Source organism: Syngnathoides biaculeatus, chromosome 4, assembly GCF_019802595.1.
Source record: "Syngnathoides biaculeatus isolate LvHL_M chromosome 4, ASM1980259v1, whole genome shotgun sequence".
Taxonomy (NCBI): Eukaryota; Metazoa; Chordata; class Actinopteri; order Syngnathiformes; family Syngnathidae; genus Syngnathoides; species Syngnathoides biaculeatus.
The window spans coordinates 20,325,191-20,353,081 of NC_084643.1; the positions used below are offsets into that span (position 1 = coordinate 20,325,191).

Below are 27,891 nucleotides of genomic sequence, written 5' to 3' on the forward strand. Positions count from 1 at the left end.
GAATTATAGCCCCCTTCTATAAAAAAAGTCTCAGAATTATTTTAAATAACATTGTTACGCTGTTGCTAACCAATGATGGCAAAAGTACTTCCCATGAATGCAACTTTTGGTGCTGCATGCTTTTGCTTGATAGCTTTGGAGTCTGTTTCATACGTCGTTATATCAAGCCTCATGCAGGCGTTGGGACTTCAATCCAATTATCATGAATGTAATTCAATTTGATTTTCCATCCTGATGTTACGATGGTGAACAGTTCTTGTTGACAAAGGCATGTCTTTTATGTGTTTATCTTGTCTTTATGCAAAGTTGGCAAAATGTTGATTTGGCAACGTCGTGTACGAATGGTTTGGCATACTCTCCATCTATGAATTTAAACATAGCACAACCCTCCATCTCCACAAAAGCTGTCCATTCTTGTTGAATACTTTAGTACTCATATTTTTTTCTTTGAGCGACCTTTGTCAAAAGCGTTTCCATAATTAGTTGTTCCGACACGATCAGCGTTAGAACCTTCTGCAACTCTGGACATCGACTCCCACGCAAAAACTACGGCAAGCTACTAGGCCAAACTGTCTCTATATCATTTGCGTTGCCTCCCCCACCTAACTACGGCAACCCCACTAGGACAAACCTGCACGACAGAAATCACATGTACAGTATATCGTTATGAGGGCTCCGTGAGCCATATGCAACCACCAAAAGAGCCAGGTATGGCTCATGAGTCATAGGTTCCCGATCCCTGTTCAAAAGATTGTGGAGATGATTGTGGACTTCAGTAGGCATCCTTCACCACGGCTGCCCTTGACGCTGTCCAACTGTCTTGTGTCAACCGTCGAGACCTTCAAGTTCTTGGGAATTACAGTCTCAGAGGACCTGAAGGTGGGTACAAACATCAACTCCATCCTCAAAAAAGCCCAGTAAAAGATGTACTACTTGCGACTTCTGAGGAAGCACGGCCTGTCACAAGAGCTGCTGAGACAGTTCTACACAGCGGTTATCCAATCAGTCCTGTGTACCTCCATCACAGTCTGATTTGGGACGGCCACAAAAAAGGACAAACTCAGACTACAGCGGACAATCAAAACCGCTGAACGGATTGTCGGCACCACCCTACTAACTATCGAGGACTTCCACGCAATGCGTACTAGGTCCAGAGCAGGCAGGATCCTTTCGGACTCTCCAGATCTCGGCCACTAGGTCTTCCAGCTGTTTCTGTCAGGAAAGCACTACAGATCAATGAAAGTCAAAAGTAGGAGGCATTCGAACAGTTTATTCCCACTGGCAATGAAGTCATTAAATTCTTGATCACCGAACCTACTGTTTTTCTGCCTTGTGCCATGTTAGGACACTCACATTCTGCTGGTACAATTTTATAATTTTTAAACCACACGATTCGTCACTTTAAACTGCTCCCTTTGCACAATTGACATTAACACACTTACCTATACAGATTTTGCATCTTGGACGTCTTATAAGAATCAGTTCCTATAAACAGAACTGTCTCTTGTTCTTTTTTCTTGTTGCTGCTGTTGTTCCTCGTTCCTTGTTCTAAATGTCATACCAGGGCAGTACCGACTGCCGGGGAAAATTATGTATTTTTACACACTTGGCCATTAAAGCTGATTAATTTGGCATAATTTCATTCCGTGGTAGATCTGGAGTCTTGTTGTCCTCCACTGCATATACATATGCATCTTCACCTTCACTGCTGAATGAGTTGTGGTCTGTGTGTTCATCTGCAGTCTTTGTTACATGAATCGTGAATCACGCTTGTCTTTGTGTTTTTGTTTTATGCCTTTGGATGTTGAACGGCACTGTCTTGCGAAGTTACCACAGGCTCTACATTCCTTATTCTTAGCTGGGCATTCTCTTTCACATCCAAACCAATTCCTCATATGTCTAGTAAATAGGAGAGTTGCACATCAAACGTCATGTGTTGATCGTTACATTGAGCAAATTTAATTATTGCTATATTGAAGGGATGATGATGATCCCTCAAGGAGTTTATTGACACACTACACAAACTGTCGGCACTGTATTGACACTGTTTGTCACTCAAAACTGACCCCTGCAGTAGTTCTAAAATCATTGCAGGTAAACAGAATGAAAATAAGATGGAAAAGCTTACATGCTACAAAGCCAGCTTCACCCTGTGAAATAGTATTTGATAGTTCTTTACTTAAAATATGATCTCATTGTATAATTTAAATTGCTCATTTGTTTGTTATTTTTGTTAAGGCTTATCTGTTAAAATGCTAACATTTATTTAAAATATAGCGAAATCATCATTGCCATGTGGACCTCTATAATGCCTCAGCATTGAAGTGCTCTTAATGACTTCACCTCCCAAAAAAAAACTAATTTATCTGAAAAAAATTCAAACCTTTTACCATAAAAGAGTACAAGCATACATGTATTTAATTTAAAAAACTTAACAGTAATTATTCCCCAAAGGAAAAAAAAAGATTTGCCTTATTTGGTGTCAAGGACTAGGGAAACCCCCCTTAGAATGATCTATGAAGTCAGTAGAACAAGGTGAGGGGAAGCAAAAATATGAAATTCAAAAAGAAAATGCCAGAGAAGGCAATTTGCCTGCAAATGTCTGGCATTATAAACTTATGTTGTGAATTACAACATTATGCAATATTATTTTCATCCTACTAGCGTATTGCATTAACTGTCCTGCGGTAAAGTTCTTGATCTAAGGAAATTTGGACACATTGTTCATGAAGTGAGTTTTTGTAGGTTCGCAACTCTGCAGTTTTTGCTATCAATGCAACATTACTAATAATTGGCATAGTTTTGTAATTGATAGTCGGGTTTCATTTTTGTTCAGGTCTTAATGCATGTGAAGCACTTTTTATTGCAATTTTTTGAGTATGAAAAGTGTTCAGAAACAAAGTTTGAATGAAAATTTCCTTTAAGTGTTTGGTTTTCAGCCTTAGGTTCCTTGTTTTCAGTTGTGGTCAACAATTGTCATTTTGTTGCATCGCTACTTAAAGGTCTCCTTTATAAATAATGTTTTGTCAGGAACTTCTCTTGATATTATTTACTGCATACTTTTATGGCCTGGATCTAAAGATAAATTCATCAGTTAATGCGGAGTCGCCAAAAGAACGCCCTTTGGTTGCGGAAACAAATGAACATTGACTTGTTGCGGCCATCACACTGATTGTTCCAGATATTGGGGTGGGGGTGAAGAGCCAATGTCTGATTTCCAACACGTCCACTTTGAACAGCTGTTTTGTGCGTGCTATTTTTTTAACCCCCCCCCCTATCTGCCAAGCCACAGAAGCAAAAGTTCTTTGTGTCTGGTGTCAATGCATTGAAAATCACTTTTCACATCCATGGGAGTGAATCTACACTTCTTTTGACCATCTTTTTACGATGCTTCTTTCAAAAGTGACTTGAAGGGAGGGCAAGGAGTGAATCAGTGAAGATGTCAAAGCTGGAACTGTATTTTCACTGAGAGTAACACTTAACAACAAATCAACGGGCAAATTTAGATGTGTATATACAGTACTTACAAGGCACTGTATATACAGTATAAATACTGTGTATACAGTGCCTTGTGAAAGTATTCGACCCCCTTGAACTTTTCAACCTTCCGCCACATTTCAGGCTTCAAACATAAAGATATAAAATTAAAATTTGTCAAGAATCAACAAGTGAAACACAATTGGAATGTATTGAAATTTTTTATAAATGTTTAACAGATAAAAAAGCTGAAAAGTGGGGCGTGCAAGATTATTCGGCCCCTTTACTTTCAGTGCAGCAAACTCACTCCAGAAGTTCAGTGAGGATCTCTGGAGGATCCAGTGTTGACTGATGATAAATAGTATCCACCTGTGTGTAATTTGGTCTCCATATAAATGCACCTGCTCTGTGATAGTCTCAGGGTTCTCTTTAAAGTGTAGAGAGCATCATGACCAAGGAACTCACCAGGCAGGTCCAAGATACTGTTGTGGAGAAGTTTAAAGCCGGATTTGGATACAAAAAGATTTCCCAAGCTTTAAACATCTCAAGGAGCACTGTGCAAGCAATCATATTGAAATGGAAGGAGTATCAGACCACGCCAAAACTACCAAGACCCGGCCGTCCCGCTAAACTTTCACCAGCAGCCAAAAGGCCCATGATCACTCTGGATGAACTGCAGAGATCTACAGCTGAGGTGGGAGAGTCGGTCCGTAGCACAACAGTCGCACACTGCACTAATCTGGCCTTTATGGAAGAGTGGCAAGAAGAAAGCCATTTCTCAAAGATAAGCCTCGTTTAAAGTTTGCCACAAGCCTCGTGGGAGACACACCAAACGTGGAAGAAGGTGCTCTAGTCAGATGAAACCAAAATCGGAACTTTTTGGCCACAATGCAAAACGATATGCTTGGCGTAAAAGCAACACCTCTCATCACCCTGAACACACCATCCCCACTATCAAACAAGATGGTGGTAGCTTCATGGTTTGGGCCTGCTTTTCTTCAGCAGGGACAGGGAAGATGGTTCAAATTGATGGGAAGATGAATGGGGCCAAATACAGGATCTTTCTGGAAGAAAACCGGTTGGACTCTGCAAAAGACCTGAGACTAGGACCGAGACTTACTTCCAACAGGACAATGATCCAAAACAAAAACCCAAAGCCAGACCTGAATAATATTGCATGCCCCACTTTTCAGGTTTGTATGTCTTAAAAAAATTTAAAATATCCAATCAATTTCGTTCCAATTCAAGATTGTGTCCCACTTGTTGTTGATTCTTTATTTGAAGCCTGAAATGTGGTGAAAGTTTGAAAAGTTCAAGGGGGCTGAATACTTTCACAAGGCACTGTATGTAAGTACCAAGCAAGAAGAGATGTAACTTCTTGCATGCATACAAGAATTACTATCCAAGAAAAGAAAAACTATCCAATTCAGTCCATCAGCAATGATGTTTGCTTGCAAATTATTGCAGGGTTTTGATTTTAATGATGGAATCTGATTATTCTTTTTTAATGGTCTTTTTGTTACCAGGGTTGAAAAAAGAATTAGCAAAGGTGAATTATGTAATCCAAAAACAACAGATATTTTTGATGGTGGAATGGCAAAATGTCTTACTGGTACTTTGAATTCTGGCAGCAACTGCCTTCAACATTACTAGATTGATGTAATAAAAACATTAAAAGGACATATTGAAGCCATAATTCATTACCTATTATGACAAAAAAAATTGAATTGAATGTGAGAATTCAGACAAATTCTGACTCTTCTAGAAGTTATTTTTGTGTAATAGGTTTAATAGGGAGCTGTTACTGCTTTTCTTTTTTTTTTTGGGGGGGGGGTTCCTTCACAGGTTTTTGTACTTGCTTATTCCGCTCTGTTAGTTGAATCAAATACTAAAGTAAGTAAAGTATTATAAAACATTTAAATGTTCTGCCTGTAATTCCTATCTTTATTTTAAATGTTAGATATATCTGAATCTGAGTTGTTGGCCAAGTATCTTACAAAAGAGGTAGTTTTAGCCACTCAACTATGACAATAGCAACTATGACAAAAATATAGTTTAAGGACATAAAGAAATAGAGGATGGACCATCTTTGAGCAATGAAAGTGTGCCATTGATGTGGTGATGCGGATATAGTGGAAGTTGTGTAAATGTTGCAGTACTCAACCAATTTAGAGCAGTTTAAAGTGTCATCCCTATAAACATTCTAAAATAGATATTGTAATGAAAAATATAACATTATTCACTTCAATGTCTATACGAAAAAATAAATGTGAGCGGAGAGCGCGTCATCCATGCGCATAGTTGCAGAAGTGTCATTCTACGATATCCAAGTGGTCGCCATATTGGCTGCATCCTCCGTCCGTGATGTCACTCAGACATTCGTCATTGAAAACACTCAGTGGACCCTACAATGGGAGACGAACACGCCCCTTCTGACACGGAACCTCTTTTCGAAAAGGAGAACACCACACAACCCAGTGAAGTTACCAGGGCAATATTACACTATTGTTTCGAGGCCTCGGGGCAATATTACACTATTGTTTCGACCCATATTCAGATGATCACGATCACGGCCAAACTGCATCCCTGTGGCTTATGACTGAGCCGAGCCGTGTCTGCTTTAGGGGGATGTTCATAGCCGCCACAGTACTCGATGAACACCGTCAAGCTGGGGCGCCTTACTGCGTTGTCGTCGCACATGGCTGAGTGAGGCATTGTCTGCTGCGTTCTTCAGAGCCTCTGCCGTCCGCGAGCCTGAAGTGCAGCCTTCGCTGGCGAAGCAACGCAGCAGCCCGACGCCATCCGACACACACGACGACATATTTCGTACGCGGATCTTTTGTTGTTATTAGAGACCGATTTCGTGGTCCGCCCCAAACTTATTTTTTTTTAGTAGCTGTATACACACCTACCTGTTATTTGGAACCCACAAAGCTCTCGTCCTCAGCACCCGTGCAATCCATTTTTCACATCGAACCGGGTCTCTTGCAAACTTATGAAGGGTAAATCCATTCTCCCGAGTGTTCAAGCAATGTCCAGCAATGCAATCAGCCGGCATTTTGGCTAACACGAAGGAATAACAAGCTACCTTCCCGAAGGTAAAACTAATAGAAACAAAGGAGTCCACTTGGGGGTGCCGCTGTCCTTTACGTCACTTCCTGCTTCTTTTTGAAAAAAATTCCTCGAGAGGATTTTCATGGCGGGAGTTACGAAAAACTGTATACGTCAAAATCATGTTTTGTGGTGGGGAAAAAAACACATGGGCCCATATTGGCTGATGTTTTTTCATTAATAACATACTAAAAATCATCCATTTCATGACAGTAGCCCTTTAAGTGACTCCAATCGTCTGGTACAGTGACAATTGTGCAAATGGTGCAGGAGTTCTCTCATACATAAGTAGGCATTAGTAATGACAAACATGATGCAAATAGTGTAGCGTAATAAAAGTATTATTAACATAGTACTCCAACAGAAATGTAAAAAATTGGCGGTATCTTGCAATGAAATTGTAAGTCAACTGTTTAAGAAGTTAATGTCGGCTGGTTTTACTTTGCATTCTGCGATTGAACCTACCGACGGAAGGACCTAGAATTCGTGGTGACCAGGATGTGGAGTCTCCATGTGGGCTTTGCATACCCTTGTTTTAGCCCTGGCAACCGCAAATATTTTGCCGAGGTCACCTTGCCTCACTTGTACAAGTCTGCATGAGATGCACGCAGGCGATTAAGTCTAAGGTTCTAATTGGTCCTTAAAGGTGTGGGATTAATAGATTTTATTGTGAACGAGTGTAGATTTTTAAATTTCACAAACCCCAGTCTGACAAACATTTCTGTATTTTTCTTTATTTGTAATGTAAAACAATGCGAGTTGTAAAAACTGTTACCTCATTTTATTTATTTCGTTATTTTCTTTCAGGGAGGAAATGGACAGCCTCCAAAAGCAGATGGAGGAGCACACAGTAACAGTGCATGAGTCAATGAGCTCATGGCCAAACACAGAGGACGGGCTGGCTCAACTTGGACTTCAAAACAACATCTCTAATCCATCGAGGCTCCTGAATGACAGTGTGGTGGAAAACAATAATGGGGCGGAACAGCAGCAGTCATAAAAGCAAACTTCTGTTAGGTTATGATGACTGTGGAGTTTTATCCACAAAATCCATTGTTAGCCTTTCCATTTTTCTGTTTAAACAATGGCTGTCAACATTTTAATATTCTCCGATTATCACAGGAGTGCTTTTGCCGAGTAATATTTATTATAGCTTTATTATTTTCTCTTATCCCCGTGTCATAGGTATTTATTAAGAGTTAAGCAATTACACTTTAACAACCACACCAAGACAAACCTTGACATTCTGATAATACGGCGTTTTTCCAGGCACATGCTGAACATCTGCTGTTCAGGTTTTAATTCTAATTTTCAATCAGTGGCTTTCATTATTGACAATATTTTTTTTGAGATGATGATTAAGCCACAATGGCTTTGGACTGTTCTTCATATTCTTTGTACCTGTAGTCGGCAAATGTCGTTCATTCAGGATTTAACAAACAGGGTTACTCCTTGACAGGTAAGCAGTTGGTGGTGGAAAATCATTTTACCTTGTCATAAGGTCATGCTGACTCTTGGTTTTTGTTGCCTTTTGTTAAAAAGCAGTCAGGCTTCATTATTGTGGCTGTTTGTCTAGAAGTTCCTTAAAATCTGCATTAAGATCAGTTATGAATGCGTGTGTGTTGTCAAGCATGGACTGCCGTGATTTGTACGTGGGGAAAAAGCCTTATGCAATTTAATGGAATCTGGTTGAATGAATATATTTTGCTGGTCTCTTTGCAAGATGAAATATATTTTATGTGAAAATACGTGGAAATGTGTGGGCCGCATTTGTATAACTGCATGACCATTGATCATATGTAACTGAAAAAGAGAGTAGCATGTTACAGAATGGTTACCACCAGAAGCAGGTGTCTTTTGTTTTTGCACATGGTGGTGAAAGTTGAGTACAGTATCATACTAATCAAGTTGGATGATTACTGGGATAAGGTCATTGTTTCCAGTCTAATATATATTTTTCTTTTTGTATGATTGTAAATTAATCAAATGTTTAATAGTGTAAAGATGGAGAGAAATCTGAGTTATGAAAAACATGTATTTCCAGACATGCTTTTGTTCCTGATACACCTGTGGTCGAATTCTGCACTACAGTTGTGCTATATGAGAATGAGAGGTTTTAGTTCCTCTGGCTGTTGGGTAGGTATTTTCATCTAAAAAATTATGTTCCACAATATCCTTGTGTATTTAAAGGGAATGGCTTAAAATTCATCAACACAACACATCTGTGTTCTAAATCTTTCCAACTTTTCGTTTGTCTTTTTTTTTAATGATTAAAATTGACTGATAAAATGTCTGACGTCTTAAATTCGCACAATTCCAAACATTTTCTTAGTTGCTTATCCTCATGAGGGTCATATGGGAGTGCTGCAGCCTATCCCAGCTGTCAACGGGCAGGAGGCAGGGTACACCCTGAACTGGTTGCCAGCCAATCACAGGGCACATCGAGACAAACAGCCACACTCACAATCACATCTAGGAGCAATTTAGAGCGTCCAATTAATGTTCCATGTTTTTGGGTTGTGGGAGGAAACCCACGCAGCCACAGGGAGAACATGCCTCAGAACTGTGAGGCCAACGCTGTCGAGCTGAACCACCGTGCCGCCCTCGCACAATTCTATTGCCAGAAAAGTTACTTGGAAATACTGTACTGTTGTATCAACCCTCCCGTCATTTTTGTTCAGGCACCATATTGGCGACACCACCAGGTCCTTACATTTATTTTGAAAGCATTTGGCAGCAGAGGAAAAGAGGAAGTGGTGGTAATGCACTATTTGAGATGTTCTATCACTGTCCTATAACCTTTTCTGAGCTTTTTATGTATTCACTACAAAATACATGGGGAAAGACTCAGCCAGTAGGTACAATTTTACGTTTCACGAAGGCTAACGTTACCACGGCCGTCTCAGAAAAAAAAAAAAAATCTTGGAGAGTTCTGTCGTTATGCAGCTGGCAAGTTCAGCGGGCAACTATTTACAGTATGTCTATTGCAATGTTTTTCTGGCAGTGGTTACTCTTGCTTTAATCTTTGGAACGATGACGTTCTTAATGGTTCTGCCGAATCCTGTTGCCTGTTAATCCTAGTAAAAGTTGGCCAACGTAGTGTACTTTTTATTCTGTACAAATACATTTGAGTATTTATATTGCTTAGTTAAATTTAGTTTCAAGAGAAGTAGTAAATTGTGATTATTAGAAACGGAAAGTTGACACGCCACACTAAATAAAAAAATAAACAAAAATAGAATAGCTGTTAGGAACGAATAATTTGAGAAATATTACGTAAATGTATATTCGCTAGTCATTAATGCAAATAATATATATACTCCTGTAATAGAACCTTGCAAAAAAAAATCCCACGGGGAATGGAACGTTCGCACTCTCCTGAAACTGCGCATGCGTAGACTACGTTGTAAACAATGAGACGAGACGATCAGACCGTCCTCATCTTTGTGTCCAACACTTGGGATTTTTTAAACTATTGAGGACGTCCCTAAGATAATTTCACAATCCAAACATGTTGCTCTGTGAGTATGAGTGCTCGTTTGTTACAATGTGTCATTAGATGCACTTTTAGTTTTTATCGCCATCATCACTCCGAAGACGTTCGAATTTGTACGTTGGAGCCCGAGAAGCCACCTCAAATGACAGTCGGGTGTGACGGCATGCAATGAATCCACCAACGCAACCGTATTTTTAAACAATCATGGATATAAAATGTATATAAAGCACATCTTGATGGTTACCGTCTAAATTGCATACGTGTCTCCGTTTTGGGCAGGATGTTATCAGAACCGCTTGAACCATGCTAGCCACTCGCAACACCCGGCTGTCCAACCTTATTGATATGATAGCAAAGTTGCTAGCACAGGCAAGCTCTCCGTATATGTGCTTCTTTTATGATTAATGCTAGTTTCACTATGACAACAGGTTTACGGGTGGCTTAACCTCTGTACCAGGGAGTGATATAAATGAAGGAAACGCGGATAAGCACTTTGTGCCAGATTTGGCAGTGCAGAGCTAGGGGGTAAGCTTTAACTATTATGACTGTAGGATAGGCAGGGAAGCAGGTTTTTACTTCTGCAATAAAAAGGTTAATATTAATATGCTGTAAGAGCAGACTTCGATGGTTTGGACATGTTCAGAGGCGAGAGAGTGAGTATATTGGTAGAAGGATGCTGAGGATGGAGCTCCCAGGCAAAAGAGCGAGAGGAAGACCAAAGAGAAGGTTTATGGATGTGGTGAGGGAAGACATGAGGGCAGTTGGGGTTAGAGAGGAAGATGCAGGAGATAGGCTAAGATGGCAAAAGATGACACGCTGTGGCGACCCCTAACGGGACAAGCCGAAAGGAAAAGAAGAAGAAGATTAATATGCTGTAAACAATATAAATTGACAATTGCTCCGGGACTAAATGATATGTTTGGTGAATTAGTTATCCTTGCCAAAATTCTCAGTTGCTATTGTCAAAATTAGACAAATATCAGATCATCTTGGGAGGTGCATATTCCTTGTCTGTGTGCTGCCAGAGACACTTCTAATCCAATATTCAACACTTTAGGGATTCTTTCTCATTTCATAGCCCTGCATGCCATAAGCAAGCTTTCTACATGTTCGAGTTCTATGATGATTTTTTTTTTCACACTGCCATTCAGTCATAAATTTATGGGAAGTAGACACTATGTTCTTTGATGAATTGATCAAAACCAAATTGTTGCAATGATTACTGGTTGCCTGTCTTACGGTAATTTATATTCTGTTGTTTTCCAGGCAGCTGAAGAATGGAGGCAGTTTTGACCAGGCTGAAGGGCCTAACTGCTGATGAACTACGTGAGGAATTTGCCCGGGCAGACCTTAAGTGTGTTGCCATCACAGCCACCACCCGATCGATCTTTGAAAAGAAGTTGGCTCGAATGCTTGCTGGGCCAGAGAGTGGTACCACTGAAACGGAAAACGGATCCTCTGCAAGGGATGCAGATGGCGTGACTTCAGTACCTGACCATGACAAACCTTTACCCTGTCCCATCTCAAGTGTTGCAGCAAGCAGCGGCCCAAATGATGAGCTGGACTTCGGCTATGGTGTGGGGCTCAACCCGCCAGAGGAAGAGGAGATCTGTGACTCTCAATCCAAAATGAACACTCCTTCAAAAATAGCACAAGTATCTTCAGCCTTTTATTATGGTGTATGTCCATCATGGGAGGACATTTTGTCACGAAATGGTAAGTTGTTTTTAGGAGACAATGGCTGGTATTACTGTATTAGTATCATTGTGTATAACAATACAATCTTTGACAGACATGTTAATACATTGGCTGATTATTGTTTGTCCTTAGAGAGAGCACATGTTTACACAGATAAGAAAGATGCCCTTCAAGCTGTAAAGGGGATGAAGGGAGCACGCTTCAAAGCCTTTTCCAACCGTGAGGATGCTGAGAACTTTGCCAAGGGGATGTCTGATTATATCCCCTCTCCCAACAAATGTTTGGCATCCATATCTCCTTTCAAACCAAGCCAAACCATCAGTAAAGGTGCCGTATGTGGAATAGTATGGAACTGAATGCTTTGCATACGTGGCTAAATTAAAGCAGACGTTCTAGGGATCTTTTTAGCATAATTGTCTTGTTTGTTTGTTTTTATAAAGGTACTGTTTAGTTAGCGTGGCAGGGTGGGCAACTGGTGAGAACGTTGGCCTCACAGTTCTGAGGACCAGGGTTCGAATCCCAGCCCCGCTTGTGTGGAGTTTGCATCTTTACCCCGAACCTGCGTGGGTTTTCTCCAAGCACATTGGTTTCCTCCCACATCCCAAAAACATGCAACATTAATTGGACACTCTAAATTACCCCTAGGTGTGATTGTGAGTGTGGCTGTTGTCTGTCTCTATGTGCCCTGCGATTGGCTGCCACCCAGTTCAGGGTGTACCCTGCTCCCTGCTTGTTGATAGTTGGGATAGGCTCCAGCACTCCCGCGACCCTCGTGAGGATAAGCGGCAAAGAAAATGAATGGATGGATGTTTAGTTAGGCCATGAACCTGGATATAGTTTGATCCTTCAGATAATTTGCTGTTTTTGAGAGTAGCACTGGCTCCCTAATGCTTGTCTTTCTCCACACAACAGACTTCATTGAGGTGGATACCATTAACAGGGAGAGGGCCAACAGTTTTAAGAGCCCACGCACCCAGGACTTGACTGCCAAGCTGAGAAAAGCTGTGGAAAAGGGAGATGAGGTGGCCTTCATTGAGATAGTCTGGAGCAACCCACGCTATCTCATTGGCTCAGGAGATAACCCCACTATTGTTCAGGTGAACAATTGAAACATTTTGTTTGTGGTCTAATCTGTTTGCCAACACTTTCTGGAATGTCAGTGAGTTTAGAGGTTGACAAATGAAATGGCAGCAGAATGTGAGATTGTACCCTCGAGTTTATTATACTATATATATATAATATACTTATATTCTGTACACAGCTGCCTTAAAGGTCAAGTGTCATCCCTACAAACATTCAAAAATAGATATTGTAATAGAAAATACATAAAACATTCACTTCAATGTCTATACGAAAAAATTAATGTGAGCGGAGAGCAAGTCATCCATGCGCAAAGTTGCAGAAGTGTCATTTTTCGACATCCAAGTGGTCGCCATATTGGCTGCGTCCTCTATCGTTACCCGGACAATCGCCAATGAAAACACGCCGTGCACCCAACTATGGGAGGTGAACACGCACCTTTTGACATGGAAGCTCTTTTCGAAAAGGAGAACACCACACAACCGAGTGAAGTTACCGGGGCGAGATTACACTATTGTTTCGAGCCATATTCAGATGATATGCGATCACGACCAAAACGCCTACCCGTCCGATCCACTTCCACGGCGGAGATGTGTCATCACGGCTCATCGCAGCCGGCCGGTGTGGCTTATGACGGAGCCGAGCCGTACTGCTTTAGGGGGTTGTTCATAGCTGCCGCAGTATGTGATGAACAACACCATCGAGCCGGGGCGCCTTACTGCGTTGTCGTCGCACGCGGCTGAGTGAGGCATTGTTGGCTGCATTCTTCAGAGCCACGAGCCCGAAGCGCAGCCTTCGCCGGCGAAGGAACGCAGCAGCCCGACACATCCGACAGACACGACGACACATTTCGTACGCGGAACTTTTGTTACATTATGAGAGACCGAATATGTGTCTAACTACTATTACATTTTTTTAGTAGCTGTATACACACCTACCTGTCATTTGGAACCCACGAAGCTCTCGTCCTCTAGAACCTTGCAATCCATTTTTCACAACGAACCGCATCTCTTGCAAACTTTTGAGGGGTAAATCCATCCTCCCGAGTGTTCAGGCAATGTCCAGCAATGCAACAAGCCGGCATTTTGGCTAACACGAAGGAATAACGAGCGACCATCCCGGAGGTAAAACTAATGGAAATAAATGAGTCCACTTGAGGGCGGTACTGTCCTTTACGTCACTTCCTGCTTCTTCTCGAAAGGAAGTCCCTCAAGTGGATTTTCATGGCGGGAGTTACAAAAAGCTGTATACGTCAAAATAATGTTTTGTGGTGGAAAAAATCCATGGGTCCATGTCGGTGGCCGTTTTTTCATTAATAACATACTAAAAATCATGCATTTCATGACAGTAGCCCTTTAAACTCAGTGACTTTGGGTTCAAACCTCAGCTCGTGGTGTTTGCATCTTTTCCTGGTACTCAAGCTTCCTCACACATCCCAAAAACATGCATGTTAAAAGGGATATATCTTGCTAAAATATTTTTTTTAGTAATTACAATGTAATATTGTTCTTATGATGCCTCGCTAAATTTTAAATATGATTTTAAATCATCCACACATTCTTGAGTTCCAGACTTTTTCTATTGAGAGGCCTGAAATCAGTTCTCACGAATTTCTACATCACTAGCAAAGCCTTTCCTCCCCGCTCTGCTCCCAACCCAACCCTGTAAACAAAACAAACGAGTGCTCTCACAAGTGGGTCTTCTACATGGATGCACGCAGCCGATTAGAGGAAATGGGGCAGTCTTAGCTAAACACGGACAAAGCGGATACAAAACTGGGTCAAACAGAAGTACCTGTCAAAGGGGTCTTTTCTGGACCTTTAACTGACAAAAACATTTTTTTCTTTTTTTTTTATGAAATTGACACTTTTATACCAAGTCCATGTGAGAGAGTCAAAGTTTTATGGTCTCAACAGGCAAAATATGACACCTTTTAGGTTGATTGGAGATTCTAAATTCCCCACAGGTATAAGTATGAATTGTTTTCTCTTTGTGACATGTAATTGACTTGCGACCACTCTCGGTGTAGTCTGCCTCTCTCCCAATGACCGCTGAGATCATTTACAGTGTGGTGTAAAGGTGGATGGATGAGCGTTGGTAAGACTGTGTAGTACATTAGTAAGTGGTTGTAACAGGGATGTTTTTAAAGAACTGGTGTCATTAATTCACTTATTCTGTCCTAACATAAATGTGTTCATGCTGTACCTATATTGGCCTTTGCGATTATGAATTGTCTGATTTCCAGGGGGAAATAATGTTCAACCAGAATTTAAAATTTCATTTCATACAAAATGTTGAATCATGTTATATAAACTGAATTTAATATACCATTTATAAGAGATTCTAGACAATATTTTATTGTTTCCGCACGATACATTTTTGCCACTTTTTCCACAATAACTTTTGTGAGGTTTGACAAATTTGTTGGAATCACAGAGCCTGGCACTGTTCCAGTTTAGTGCAAATGTACTAAGAGGAAGGTTGCCTGAACCCTTATTGGTTAATGAGCTAAAAGAGGTGTCCCAAGACTTTTGTACTTGTTGTGGATTGAATAGTACATCTTTATATTAATCGGGTTGAGTAAATGCTGCTTTAAACAAGGCGCAATTCACTGTTAAGCGCTAACCCTTTTCATACTGTCTAATTGGAATGTGTTTAGGAGGGCTGCAGGTACAACGTAATGCATGTGGCAGCCAAGGAGAACCAAGCAGGCATTGCCCAACTTCTGCTGGATACTTTGGAGAACCCAGAGTTCATGCGCCTCATGTACCCCGATGATCAGGAGGTTATGCTCCAGAAGCGTATCCGTTACATTGTCGATCTTTACCTCAACACTCCAGATAAGGCGGCAAGTTTTTAGCACCGTCCAAAAAGCAGACTGAACTAGCTCATTCGCTTGCTCTGTGTTCACAAATTATTTTGCTGTTTACTTGTGTCAGGGATTTGAAACACCTCTCCACTTCGCCTGCAAGTTTGGGTGTCCAGATGTGGTCAACGTGCTGTGCTCGCATCCTGACACAGATAAGAACCGCAAGAACAGCAATGACCACAAACCTTGTGATGTACGTGTTTAGATTTGAATTTCCTGCTGGTTGAGTAACAAAACAACACAATGGGACCCGGAAGGTGTTCATCATGGTTACTTTTTGTTTCAGCCTTATTCCAAAATAGATTGAATTAGATATTTTCCCTGAAAATTCTATATACAACATCTGTTGACAATGACAATATGAAAAGTTTTTTTAAATGATTTTCGAAAATGTATTCAAAATTTAAATCAAAGAAATCACATGTACATTAGTATTAGTATTATTAGTAATATCAGTATAATCTTTGCAATGAAGCGCAAAATGTAGTTATTGAGCATCCTGTTTCCACTGATCATCCTTGAGATGTTTCCAAATTGATATTCATCTGTGGTTAATTCAGTTTATTGGATGTGATTTGGATACATAAATGAAACACCCCTTTTTGTATAAGATCCCACAATTGACAACACCTGTCAGAGCACAAACCAACCATTAAGTCAAGCATTTTTCTGTAGACCCACAAGATTGGATGGTATTGAGGCACAGATCCAAGGAATGCACCAAAATGTTAGAAATTCCACATTTTTACTTTAACGTCCCGTAAACCTCAGTGACCTCCAACATTCATAAATGGAGGAAATTCAGAACAACACACCCAGAGCTGGCCGACCATCTAAACCTGGGCGATTGGGGTAGAAGTTTAGTAGTCAGGGAGGTGACCAAGAGGAGGATTGGGGGAAAGATTAAAAGCACAATTTGCATTGACATCTTGGATGAAAACATGATTCGGAGTGTTTTTGACTTCAGACTTGGGTTCATCTGTCAACAATGTCGATTGTGCAAATGTTGCAGATGATACTTGGGCACAAGTGGCCACTCTTCTCAACAACAGATGTGAAAATGGTGCAGAGTGGTGAGACTTAATATAGGGAGTGCACAAGTAATGTAGTCAGAGTTTGTCCTTTTTTGTGGCAGCACCAAACCAAATCATGATGGAGGTACACAGTGCTGATTCGATGACCACTTTGTAGAACAGTATCAACAGCTCTCGTTGCAGGCCATGCTTCCTTAGAAACCTCAGGAAGTATATCCTGAGTTGATGTTGTCTCCCACTTCAGGTACTGAAAGACTAATTCCCAGGAACTTAGTGCAGTCGTTTGTGTGTACAAAGAAGGGCAGGGGGGTAGACACAACCTTGGCGTGCCCCGGTGCTCATGGTGCGTGTGGATGAGGTGGTGTCCCCCATTCTCACCTGCTGTTTCCTGCTCATTAGGAACTTGTAAATCCACTTGTAAATGTCAGGTGAGATGGTAAGCTGCAGAAGTTTTGAGGAGAGGAGTTTGGGGATAATTGTGCGGTACACAGAACTGACGTCCACAAACAGGATCCTTGCGTAGGCCCCCCCACTGTCGAGGTACGAGGTACTTTGCAATGTCAATTTCACTGAGCGGAAAAAGAGGCAGTGAAAAGAGGAACATGGGAAACCTGTTCCAAGCTTGTTGCATCATTTGAAGTAAGCTTGTCACTTGAGTTTTGTACTGTTGCCACATGCGCATCAACAAAAATATTATGTTGTCATGAATGGGATGTTGTGTGTAGAATTTTGAGGGATAAATTGAATGTACTGAGACATATTGGACTAAGGATTTAACATGATCAAATTTGGAAAAAAGAGAAGCAGCGCAAATGCTTTCCAGATCCACTAATTTATTTCACACAACGCGACTCAGTACATACATTAAACTGTGGTGGTTCCAGACCACACTGAGGTATCATTTGTGTGAGTCGTAAATTGTGACCTTTCGACTGGTTTTCCAAATCTTGGCTGTCGTCTGTCACAGCGTATTGTGGATGTAGATTTAGATCATCTAAATTTAGATGGCCATAAGGACATTCTTTCCTTTGCTAATCCAGTAACAGTTGTACTGTGACAGCCGTGTGTGCTATCAATTAACGTTTTTTTTTTTTTTTACCCATTTTCTTAGATTATTTGTAGCAGAAAGAACACGACGACAAAAGAAGTGAGACAGAAAATACGGGACTATTTGGAGGGTAAGAACAAACAGATTTCCCGCAACTTTTTAATAATTTAATCTCCATGCTCAAATGTGAACATTTGTTTATAAGCCTTATTCAGGAAGAACAATATTTCTTAGTCACTAATAAATGCACAAAAATGTTGCCACTCTCACCACAAGTTGGGCATGTATGTAAAATCCCTGTAAGATTCATGACACACTTCTTCACACCTTTTGTGTGTCTATTAGTGTATCAGAATTCATTTTAAAGAACGGGCTCGTACCCACAAGCTAAACTCTGCATAAACTGCGCTCATATTTCCTTATAAGAGGATGCCCGTCTAATGTCTCTCAGCCAATGTGTGTTTTTTTCCCACAAGACATGGTTGATACAAAACTGTGGTAACTTGCATAATCTTTTATCCTGTATTCAAAAACCTTGTATTATTGAAAACCTTGCTAAAATAGAAACCTACAACATATAATAGTCATGTTCATAGCTTTGTAATTAATCAGAGAATGTATGATAAAACATCCATATATTGTCCCAAAAAATATTTTTGAGGCAAAATTGAAGAAAATGGCATACCTTGTTAAAAATAAATGGTAAGGAATACATATTACAGCAAAGAGGCATTTTTAGTTGAGCAAATTCACAAAATTAACTTTGGCACCGAAACAAAATATACAAGCCAAATATACTGACAGATGACATCTCAATTCAACCACAACAGCTGTTGACAGAGTACAAAGAAAAACAAGTAGGTGCGCCACTTTATTATGTCTGAGATATTGTTAAAGGAGCTGACCTCTTGAAAAATCTTTGCCTTTCCTTTTTTAGTCTGATCCATTTAACGATGCTATTGCAATTATGTTAGTTTAGTTAATAGAAGGTAAGCAATAATTATAGTAGCAAAGCACTGCAATTTATATATTTGAATAAAATAATGTTTTCCACTATGTGGTATATAATAATACTATACAGTGGCATTTGTTCATACACGTATGAAGAGATGTCTTCGGGTTTTCCTCTTTTCATATCACATAAATACATGAAGCATGAGAAAAAAAGATCTCGGAGGACTTTTCTGTGTCATGCCATCTTTCTGTTTACTCACAGACCGCTGCTACATCCCCTTGCTCAGGGCAGCCGACAACACCTCTCAACCCATCATTGGTGCTCCCTGGTCACCCGAAGCCTCAGAGAGCCTCTCACTGATCCAACGACACGCAAAAAGCCCGTTGGATCCCCTGATGACTGTCGCAGCCTTTGCTGGTCCACTGAGTCCCTCAAAAGTAAAAGCTCTGTTCTGTTCTTACCAATATTCATTAGGGTTGGGAATGATACACCGATTAGCCGTTTGCAGCAGATGCCATGATCAATGTAAAATTCGCAAGGCATCCTTAGATACATCGTTTGTGGAGCCTGTAGTCCGTGGGTAGAATCAGTTGTGGCTTCATAGTTCTTATCTCAAAAATGAATGTCATTTCATAGAATTGGATTGAGTTAAGCCAAGGTTTTTTATGATTGTCTACATCAACAAATTTTGACAGTGATATTGTTTCTGCACCAAATCAAATCGTATCCTTCCCAAACTGAAATTAATTATATCAAATTATTACACCCTTAAAGATATTGTGTTTGAAGCAAATCCCAACACGTGCATCGAGACTGATCGAAATGGCCTTATGCCAGACATACCCATTCGTAGTTCATTTTTTTAGCAAAAGGATCATAGTTGCTTAAAGGAATACTCCACTGAACAATGAAAAGCCTTAATCCGATAGGTAATGTCATATGTACTGTACCTTGAAAATTTGAGGTTAATCCGATATCATTTAATGGTGTTTTGAGAAGATTTTTATTGGCAATCATGAATTTTCACGGGCGCCCCCATTTAGGTGAGTCACATGACTGAAAACACAGTAAGTGACGTATCTGTGCGCAAACAAAGGAATACACAATCACGGACAGCGCTGATTTCTCTGATTTAGCCTCATCTGATGAAGAAATAGCAGTATTGGTTGATCAGGAATACAGAGGAATACGTCCATACAGATTTGAACCTGTGGCTGTAAATAATGGTGAATATTTGGATGAATTTTCGGATGGTAATGACCCATAGTGTGAGTAGCTAACTAACCACAGGTCGAACACTGATTAATTATGGAAACTTTTGACAAAGGTCGCTCAAAGAAAAAAAATATGAGTACGGACGTTTTCATCAAGATTGGACAGTCTTTGTGGAGAGGGAGGGTTCTGCAAAGATCAGATAGAGAGTATACCAAAGCATTTGTACTCGACGTTGCCAACCAACATTTTGCCAACTTCACATAAAGATAATCAAACGAATAAAAGATATGCCTTTGTCAACAAGAACTGTTCACCATCCTACCATCATGATGGCAAATCAAATTGAAGTACAGTCACGATAAACGGATGGAAGTCTCAACGCCTGCATGACGTTTGAAAGCACAAGAAGTTGCATTAATGGTAAGAAGTACTTTAGTCATCATTGGTTAGCAACATCATAACTGTCATTAAAAAGAATTCAGAGACTTATTGTACTCTATAAGTGTTGGTCTTAAACACGCAAATACACCTTTGCTTATGTTGTACGGCTCAGTGCGACTACACTTCTGCTAGCCACTGGGTCCTTAAATGTTTCTTTTTCTTACTGGGCAGAATATGCAACCAAGTCTTCCTCGTATTATTTCTATCCGAATTATGGCAAACTTTTGCGATACAGTAGGGCATTTTCACATGTCTGATGGTGGTGATAATGCATGTGTTTACACTACAAATTGGCCATGATTTCTTTGTTTACACACAAAATACGTCACATCCACGGAAGTAGGTCATGTGACTTGCCATAATGGCGGTGCCCAGTATTCCGCCCAGGGAAGACCCATCTCATGAGCCAAATCTCTGCGGGAAGAATATGTACATTAATCACTAAGAAAGTTATTGCAAATATATTGTTCTATGTAAGTGAAGCTTGGTGGCACGGTGGGGATGTCTGGTTAGCACATCTATTTCACAGTTCTGAGGATATGGGTTCAAATCTGGACTTGGAAATGCAAAATACCGTTTTCCAATGACAATTCTAAATTGAATTAAAAACATCTGGAATTTAGGAATCCGTGTACGACTAATTCATATTCCATGTTTACTGTAGCACCACAGAAGCATGACATGACCAATCGGATTAAGACTTTTCAATGTTCAGTGGAGTATTCCTTGAAATAATGTTTGGATTATGGAAATGTTCGTTGAACAGAAACTCATCTCGTTCAGGCAGGAGATTTTCGCCGTTCGTGGAAGACACCGCCTCGGACTCGAGCAGAGCATTTCCACAACATCCTGAAGTCGGATCCTGACCGTGGTGCTGAGCGGGTTGGCAGGCAAGTCCACAGTAATTATAAAATAGACCACTCAATGTAAATGTTGTTTGGTACAGTGATTCTAAGCAGGACTCAAACGTGGGTTGGAGACCCATTTTGGGTGGCTCGAAGAAAGCTAATAAAACAATTACAAGTTTTTTTCTGTTCTGACAGGGAGCAAAGCAGGAAAGTGACAAGAAATGTTACTTCCTTGTTCTCTAGCTACAAGTTTAATGTGTAAACAAATAGTGCAGCTCAGCTTTTTCCTAGCAATGTCATGTATAGCAACATGCCTTTGGTAGTAAAGCAAATTCATTTGAAACGGCATTTAAAAATTATATATGTTTGGGACATCCATCCATCTATTTTGTGAGACACTTATCAACACAAGGGTCGCGGGAGTGCAGGAGCCTACCCCACTTATCTTCGGCCAGGAGTCAGGGTACACCCATAGCTGGTTACCACCAAATAGCAACGAACAACCATTCACAGTCACAATCACACCTGAGGGCAATTTAGAGTCTCCAATGGTTGCATGTTTTGGAGATGTGGGAGTAAACCAGAGTGCCTGGAGAAAACCCACACACGTTCGTAAAGAACATGTAAAACTTCACACAGACAGTGCCGGGATTTGAACCCCGGTCCTCAGAACTGTGAAGAAGATGCACTCACCATTCGTTCCACCATGCTGCCATGTTTCGGACATATGGGACATATAATTCCAATGCAAGTTTTTGTATTATGTGAGATGTAATATTACTTCTGTGGTGCTACAGTAAACATGGAATATCAATTAGTCGTGCACGCATTCCTAAGTTCCAGACGTTTTTCTCTCGAGTCCTAAAATCACTTCAGTCGAATTTCTCGACCTTCATTTACGTCACTAGGGAAGTTCTCTGCCTGCCTTTTCTGCTCCCAAACCAGTGCTGTCATCACAGAAAACACGTGCTCTGACAAGTGCTTATCCACGAATCTTACCAATCAGAGGAAAGGTGGCGGTCTTGCACAAATATGATCACAGCAGATACAAAACTGGGTCAAAGAGAAGTAGCCGTCAGAGGTGTATTTTTTTAAATGAAATTGACACATTTACAGTACTGTGAAAAAATATTCACCCCCTTCCTGATTTTGCATATCTGCCGCACACGGAGTTTTAAATTCATCCAACCAATTTTGATGTCACTCAGAGACAACCCAACGAAATACAAAATGCAGTTTTCCAATGACAATTCAATTTAGAATTCAATTTAGAATTGTCATTGGAAAACGGTATTTTGTATTTCCAAGTCCAGATTTCGACCCACATTCTCAGAACTGTGAAATAGATATGCTAACCAGACATCCCCACCATGCCAGTAAGCTTCACTTACATAGAACAATATATTTGCAATAACTTTCTTAGCGATTAATGTACATATTCTTCCTGCAGAGATTTGGCTCATGAGATGGATCTTCCCTGGGCGGAATACTGGGCCTTCCTTGACTGTTTCATAGATCTCTCATCAATCGAGGGTCTTCAGAGGCTTGAGGAGTACCTGAGTAGGAAGGATTTCTTTCCACGGACTTGTGAAGAAGGAGAGAATGAGACCAGCAACAGATTTAAAACTCCTTCCCCAGGTGCCTTTTCCTATCAGTCAAAAGTCATCCTTTATTAGTTAAAGCGGAGGTCCGGTTGTTTGGATTGACAATCCAATAGGTTATGTTATATGTATTGTACCTTGACAATGTGATGTTAATCCTCTCCCATTTAATGGTGTTTTGAGAAGATTTTTATCAACAATTACAAATTTTCATGGGCACCGCCATTTTGGCGAGGCACATGAACTACGTGTGGAGAAGTGATGTATTAAGTTCGGCAACAAAGAAATCATCGCTAGTTTGTAGTGTCTTCACATGCGGTACCACCACAATCGGACACGTGAAAATACCTTACTGTATCGTAAAATTTTGCCATAATTTGGACAGAAATAATTCACAGAATGTTTGGTGGCATGTTCTGCCCTGTAAGAAAAAGAATCATTGAAGGACCGGAAACCGGAGTGCCCGGAGAAAACCTATACAGGCACGAAGATAACATGCAAACTCCACACACACACAAAAATCGACAAAAAAAAAAAAAAAAATCCACAAAAATCTAATCTGGGTCCTCAGAACTGTAAGGCCAATGCTTTACCATCTGAGCTACCGTGCTGCCATTGTGGAGGCAGTATTAACTTGCACCAATCCAAAGATCATTTCAATGTCACATGGACCCTGGCCACCCTGTTAGCTAAAACAACCTTTCTCACAATATAAGGCCTACCTTTCACTGATGGGTTCTACCATCCTTCATGGCCAAGAGTGCTGTACTCAGTGTAGTTTTCCCCTGGCTGGCCTAAACGCACTCCAAAATCGATGGGTTGGATGAATGGTGTGTCCCGCATGTCGGTCTCCTCGTAGACAGACTCACGTCATTCCTGTCCAAAGAACCATTCGAATATTCAACTTTACAGCCACAGGTTAAAATCTGTATAGACATATTCCTCCATCTTCCCAAGCAACCGATACTGCTATTTCTTCATCAGATGAGGATAAAAGCGAGAAATCACCGCTGTGCATGATTGCGTAGGAATGTAACCAAGCCTTTGTTTACGCACTTAATGGATCTTTCCAACTGGCGAGCTTCAGCTCCACCGCCCCTTACTTACAGTTGCCATCTCCCACAATCTTCCAAAATGGCAACTGAACAGACAGGTTTGAAGTGGATTCTCTATCGCGTATTCCCGGTAACGTTGCGGTATGTTTTTTTACCAAATGCGCCAGACTTGTCCAAGAGCGTTCTACAGAGAGGTCTCAACTATTTCACACAAGGATATGTGCACGGAATTAAGATTTTGGAAGGAGCAGGGCACAATGTCGGAGTTACAGTGAAACGTTGGCGATCGATGCATAAAAGTTTGACGCCTCACAAACTTCATATTGAAATCCAACAGGATAAAATAGTGGAATCATACTGCGCATGTAAAGCAGGGTGAGTACTTTTTACTTAGAAAGATCACGAGTAATATCATTGTAGTCTTTATAAATGAGTGGGTGTATTCATTTTATTTGGCTCGTAATAGAATCCAGTGCTCTGTCTTAAAAGTCCGATGTGATACAAATAGGCAAATAGACATTTCTCTTGCATGACATCATGCATTTACGTATCACTAAACCGACTCTTCAGTATAAAACATTACACACTTCATTCGGCAGGGCAGTGAAACAATAACAAAGTGAAAATTGTTCTTCTGCAATGTATAAAGTCCTGATAATAATTAAATCAAACTCAGAGAAGTTACTTCTCCCTCACTTACCTTCAAACATACAGCCTTGTGTTTGTTGATAGTGTCCACACTTAGTTGTACGTGCGGTCTTCTGCGAGCCTTAATCCATTGTTGACACTTCCTCAACTGTGTTTGAGGCTTTGGAAAATGAATCAACCGGGCCTGATAATAATTAAATCAAACTCAGAGAAGTTACTTCTCCCTCACTTACCTTCAAACATACAGCCTTGTGTTTGTTGATAGTGTCCACACTTAGTTGTACGTGCGGTCTTCTGCGAGCCTTAATCCATTGTTGACACTTCGTCAACTGTGTTTGAGGCTTTGGAAAATGAATCAACCGGGCCCCTTGTAACCGAGATGGATATCTTTCATCAGAATTGCATGTTCAATGCAGTTCATGGGGGCACAAACCAGTGCAATCTATAGGCCGGTCCCAAGCCCGGATAAATGTAGAGGGTTGCGTCAGGAAGGGCATCCGGCGTAAAAATTGTGCCAAACAAATATGAGCGTTCATCTAAAAAAATCCCATACCGGATCGGTCGTGGCCCGGTTAACAACGCCCGCCCCCGGCACTGCTAACCTGCAGAGCGTCGGTGGAAATTCTGAAAGGGGTTGAAGACAAAGAAGAGGAGGAAACTGGATCCATCGTCAGAAGAAAAAGAGGAACGCACAGAGCCTACAGCTGAGTTTTGGGACTTTGAATGTTGGGACTATGACAGGAAAAGCTCAGGCGTTGGTTGACATGATGATTAGGAGAAATTGATATTCTGTGGATCCAAGAGAGGAGGTGGAAAGGTAGTAAAGCTAGAAGTTTAGGAACGGGGTTTAAATTATTCTACCACAGAGTAGATGGGAAGAGAAATGGAGTAGGGGTTATTTTAAAGGAAGAGCTAGCTAAGAATGTCTTGGAGGTGAAAAGAGTATCAGATCGAGTGATGAGACTAAAATTTGAAATTGAGGTGTTATGTATAATGTGGTTCGCGGCTATGCCCCACAGGTCGGATGTGACCTAGAGTTGAAAGAGAAATTCTGGAAGGAACTAGATGAAGAAGTTCTGAGCATCCCAGACAGCAAGAGAGCTGTGATTGGTGCAGATTGTAATGGACATATTGGTAAAGGAAACAGGGGCGATGAAGAAGTGATGGGTAAGAACGGCATCCAGGAAAGGAACTTTGAGGGACAGATAGTGGTGGACTTTGCAAAAGGGATGGAGATGGCTGTAGTGAACACTTATTTCCAGAAGAGGGAGGAACATATAGTGACCTACAAGAGCAGAGGTAGAAGCACACAGGTGGATTATATTTTGTGCAGACGATGTAATCTGAAGGAGATTACTGACTGTAAAGTAGTGGTAGGGGAGAGTGTAGCTCGACAGCATAGGATGGTGGTGTGTAGGATGGCTCTGGTGGTGGGTAAGAAGATTAAGAAGACAAAGGTAGAGCAGAGAACCATCTGGTGGAAGCTGAATGGAGAAAAAGTGTTCTAGTTCCCATTTTTAAGAACAAAGAGGATGTTCAGAGCTGTGGGAATTATAGAGGAATAAAGTTGATGAGCCACACAATGAAGTTATGGGAAAGAGTAGTGGAGGTTAGACTCAGGACAGAAGTAAGTATCTGCGAGCAACAGTATGGTTTCATGCCTAGAAAGAGTACCACAGATGCATTATTTGCCTTGAGGATGCTAGTGGAAAAGTACAGAGAAGGTCAGAAGGAGCTACATTGTGTCTTTGTGGATCTAGAGAAAGCCAATGACAGAGTACCAAGAGAGGAACTGTGGTACTGCATGCGTGAATCTGGTATGGCAGAGAAGTATGTTAAAATAGTACAGGACATGTATGATGGCAGCAGAACAATGGTGAGGTGTGCCTTAGGTGTGACAGAAGAATTTAAGGTGGAGGTGGGACTGCATCAGGGATCACGTCTGAGCCCCTTCCTGTTTCCAGGGGTAATGGATAGGCTGACAGATGAGGTTAGACTGGAATCCCCTTGGACCATGATGTTCGTAGATGATATTGTGATATGCAGTGAAAGCAGGGAGCATGCAGAGGAACAATTAGAAAGATGGAGACATGCACTGGAAAGGAGAGGAATGAAGATTAGCCCAAGTAAAACAGAATATATGTGCGTGAATGAGAAAGGTGGAGGGGGAAGAGTCAGGCTACAAGGAGAATTGATAGCGAGGGTGGAGGACTTTAAATATTTAGGGTCAACAATCCAGAACAATGGTGAGTGTGGTAAGGAAATGAAGAAACGGGTCCAAGCTGGTTGGAACAGCTGGCGAAAGGTGTCTGGTGTGTTATGTGACAGAAGAGTCTCTGCTAGGATGAAGGGCAAAGTTTACAAAACTCTGGTGATGTACGGATTAGAGATGGTGGCACTGAAGAAACAACAGGAAGCAGACCTGGAGGTGGCAGAAATGAAGATGTTGAGGATCTCGCTCGGAGTGAGCAGGTTGGATAGGATTAGAAATTAGCTCATTTGAGGGACAGCCAAAGTTGGATGTTTTGGAGACAAGATTCGAGAGAGCAGACTTCGATAGTTTGGACATGTTCAGAGTTGAGAGAGTGAGTATATTGGTGGAAGGGTGCTAAGGATGGAGCTGCCAGGCAAAGGAACGAGAGGAAGACCAAAGAGAAGGTTTATGGATGTGGTGAGGGAAGACATGAGGGCAGTTAGGGTTAGAGAGGAAGATGCAGAAGATAGGCTAAGATGGCAAAAGATGACACGCTGTGGCGACCCCTAACGGGACAAGCCGAAAGGAAAAGAAGAAGAAGAGAATTGCATGTTCCCCAAGCGCATCTGAGGACCATTTTCTTCGTAACATTAACTTTTCAAAGCGCACGCGACTGATAACTAGCATTGCTTGTGGGACATGACGACAAAAGGGCCGTGTCAAGCCAGGGGTTAAAACAATGCAGCTATCTGATTGGCTGTTATTGTACGAGTGATTGACAGGTCGGAAAGGTCCATGTACCGCGCGTCGGCCTCCAAGTAGTCAGACTCCATGTCATTCCCATCCAAAGAACTATCTGAATATTCCACATTATTTACAGCCACAGGTTCAAATCTGTATGGACATATTCCTCCATCTTCCCTATCAACCGATACTGCTATTTCTTTATCAGATGACGATAAATCCGAGAAATTACCGCTGGCCATAATTGTGTCCCAACAAAAGCTAGTCTTTGTTGGGGCGTGCAATACGTCACATCCGTGGACGTAGGTCATGTGATTCCCCAAAATGGCAACGCCCATGAAAATTCGTAATAGATAAGATTCTAATGACGCCATCTT

At 41.1% G+C, this 27,891-nt stretch overlaps 2 protein-coding genes across 8 annotated transcripts in view; both read left to right on the forward strand.

Moving 5' to 3' along the window:
- Positions 1 to 8,881, forward strand: part of golga3 (golgin A3) — a 43,694-nt gene extending 34,813 nt beyond the window's left edge. For all 3 annotated transcript variants that reach the window (XM_061815977.1, XM_061815976.1, XM_061815978.1), the window contains exon 24: positions 7,396 to 8,881. In XM_061815977.1, the coding sequence (XP_061671961.1) occupies positions 7,396 to 7,588 (193 nt within the window). In that variant the 3' untranslated portion in view covers positions 7,589 to 8,881. The remainder of the gene's footprint in view (positions 1 to 7,395) is intronic.
- Positions 8,882 to 9,201: 320 nt separating this feature from the next.
- Positions 9,202 to 27,891, forward strand: part of ankle2 (ankyrin repeat and LEM domain containing 2) — a 35,999-nt gene continuing 17,309 nt past the window's right edge. Inside the window, exons 1-10 of one of the 5 annotated variants that reach the window (XM_061817928.1) lie at positions 9,202 to 9,347; positions 11,351 to 11,800; positions 11,915 to 12,109; positions 12,695 to 12,879; positions 15,522 to 15,710; positions 15,802 to 15,924; positions 17,877 to 17,943; positions 19,030 to 19,205; positions 21,208 to 21,314; positions 22,723 to 22,910. In XM_061817928.1, the coding sequence (XP_061673912.1) occupies positions 11,362 to 11,800; positions 11,915 to 12,109; positions 12,695 to 12,879; positions 15,522 to 15,710; positions 15,802 to 15,924; positions 17,877 to 17,943; positions 19,030 to 19,205; positions 21,208 to 21,314; positions 22,723 to 22,910 (1,669 nt within the window). In that variant the 5' untranslated portion in view covers positions 9,202 to 9,347; positions 11,351 to 11,361. Of the gene's footprint in view, positions 9,564 to 9,932; positions 10,110 to 11,350; positions 11,801 to 11,914; positions 12,110 to 12,694; positions 12,880 to 15,521; positions 15,711 to 15,801; positions 15,925 to 17,876; positions 17,944 to 19,029; positions 19,206 to 21,207; positions 21,315 to 22,722; positions 22,911 to 27,891 lie in introns of those variants that run through there. The other 4 variants (XM_061817927.1, XM_061817929.1, XM_061817930.1 and 1 more) reach the window with 4 other exon arrangements.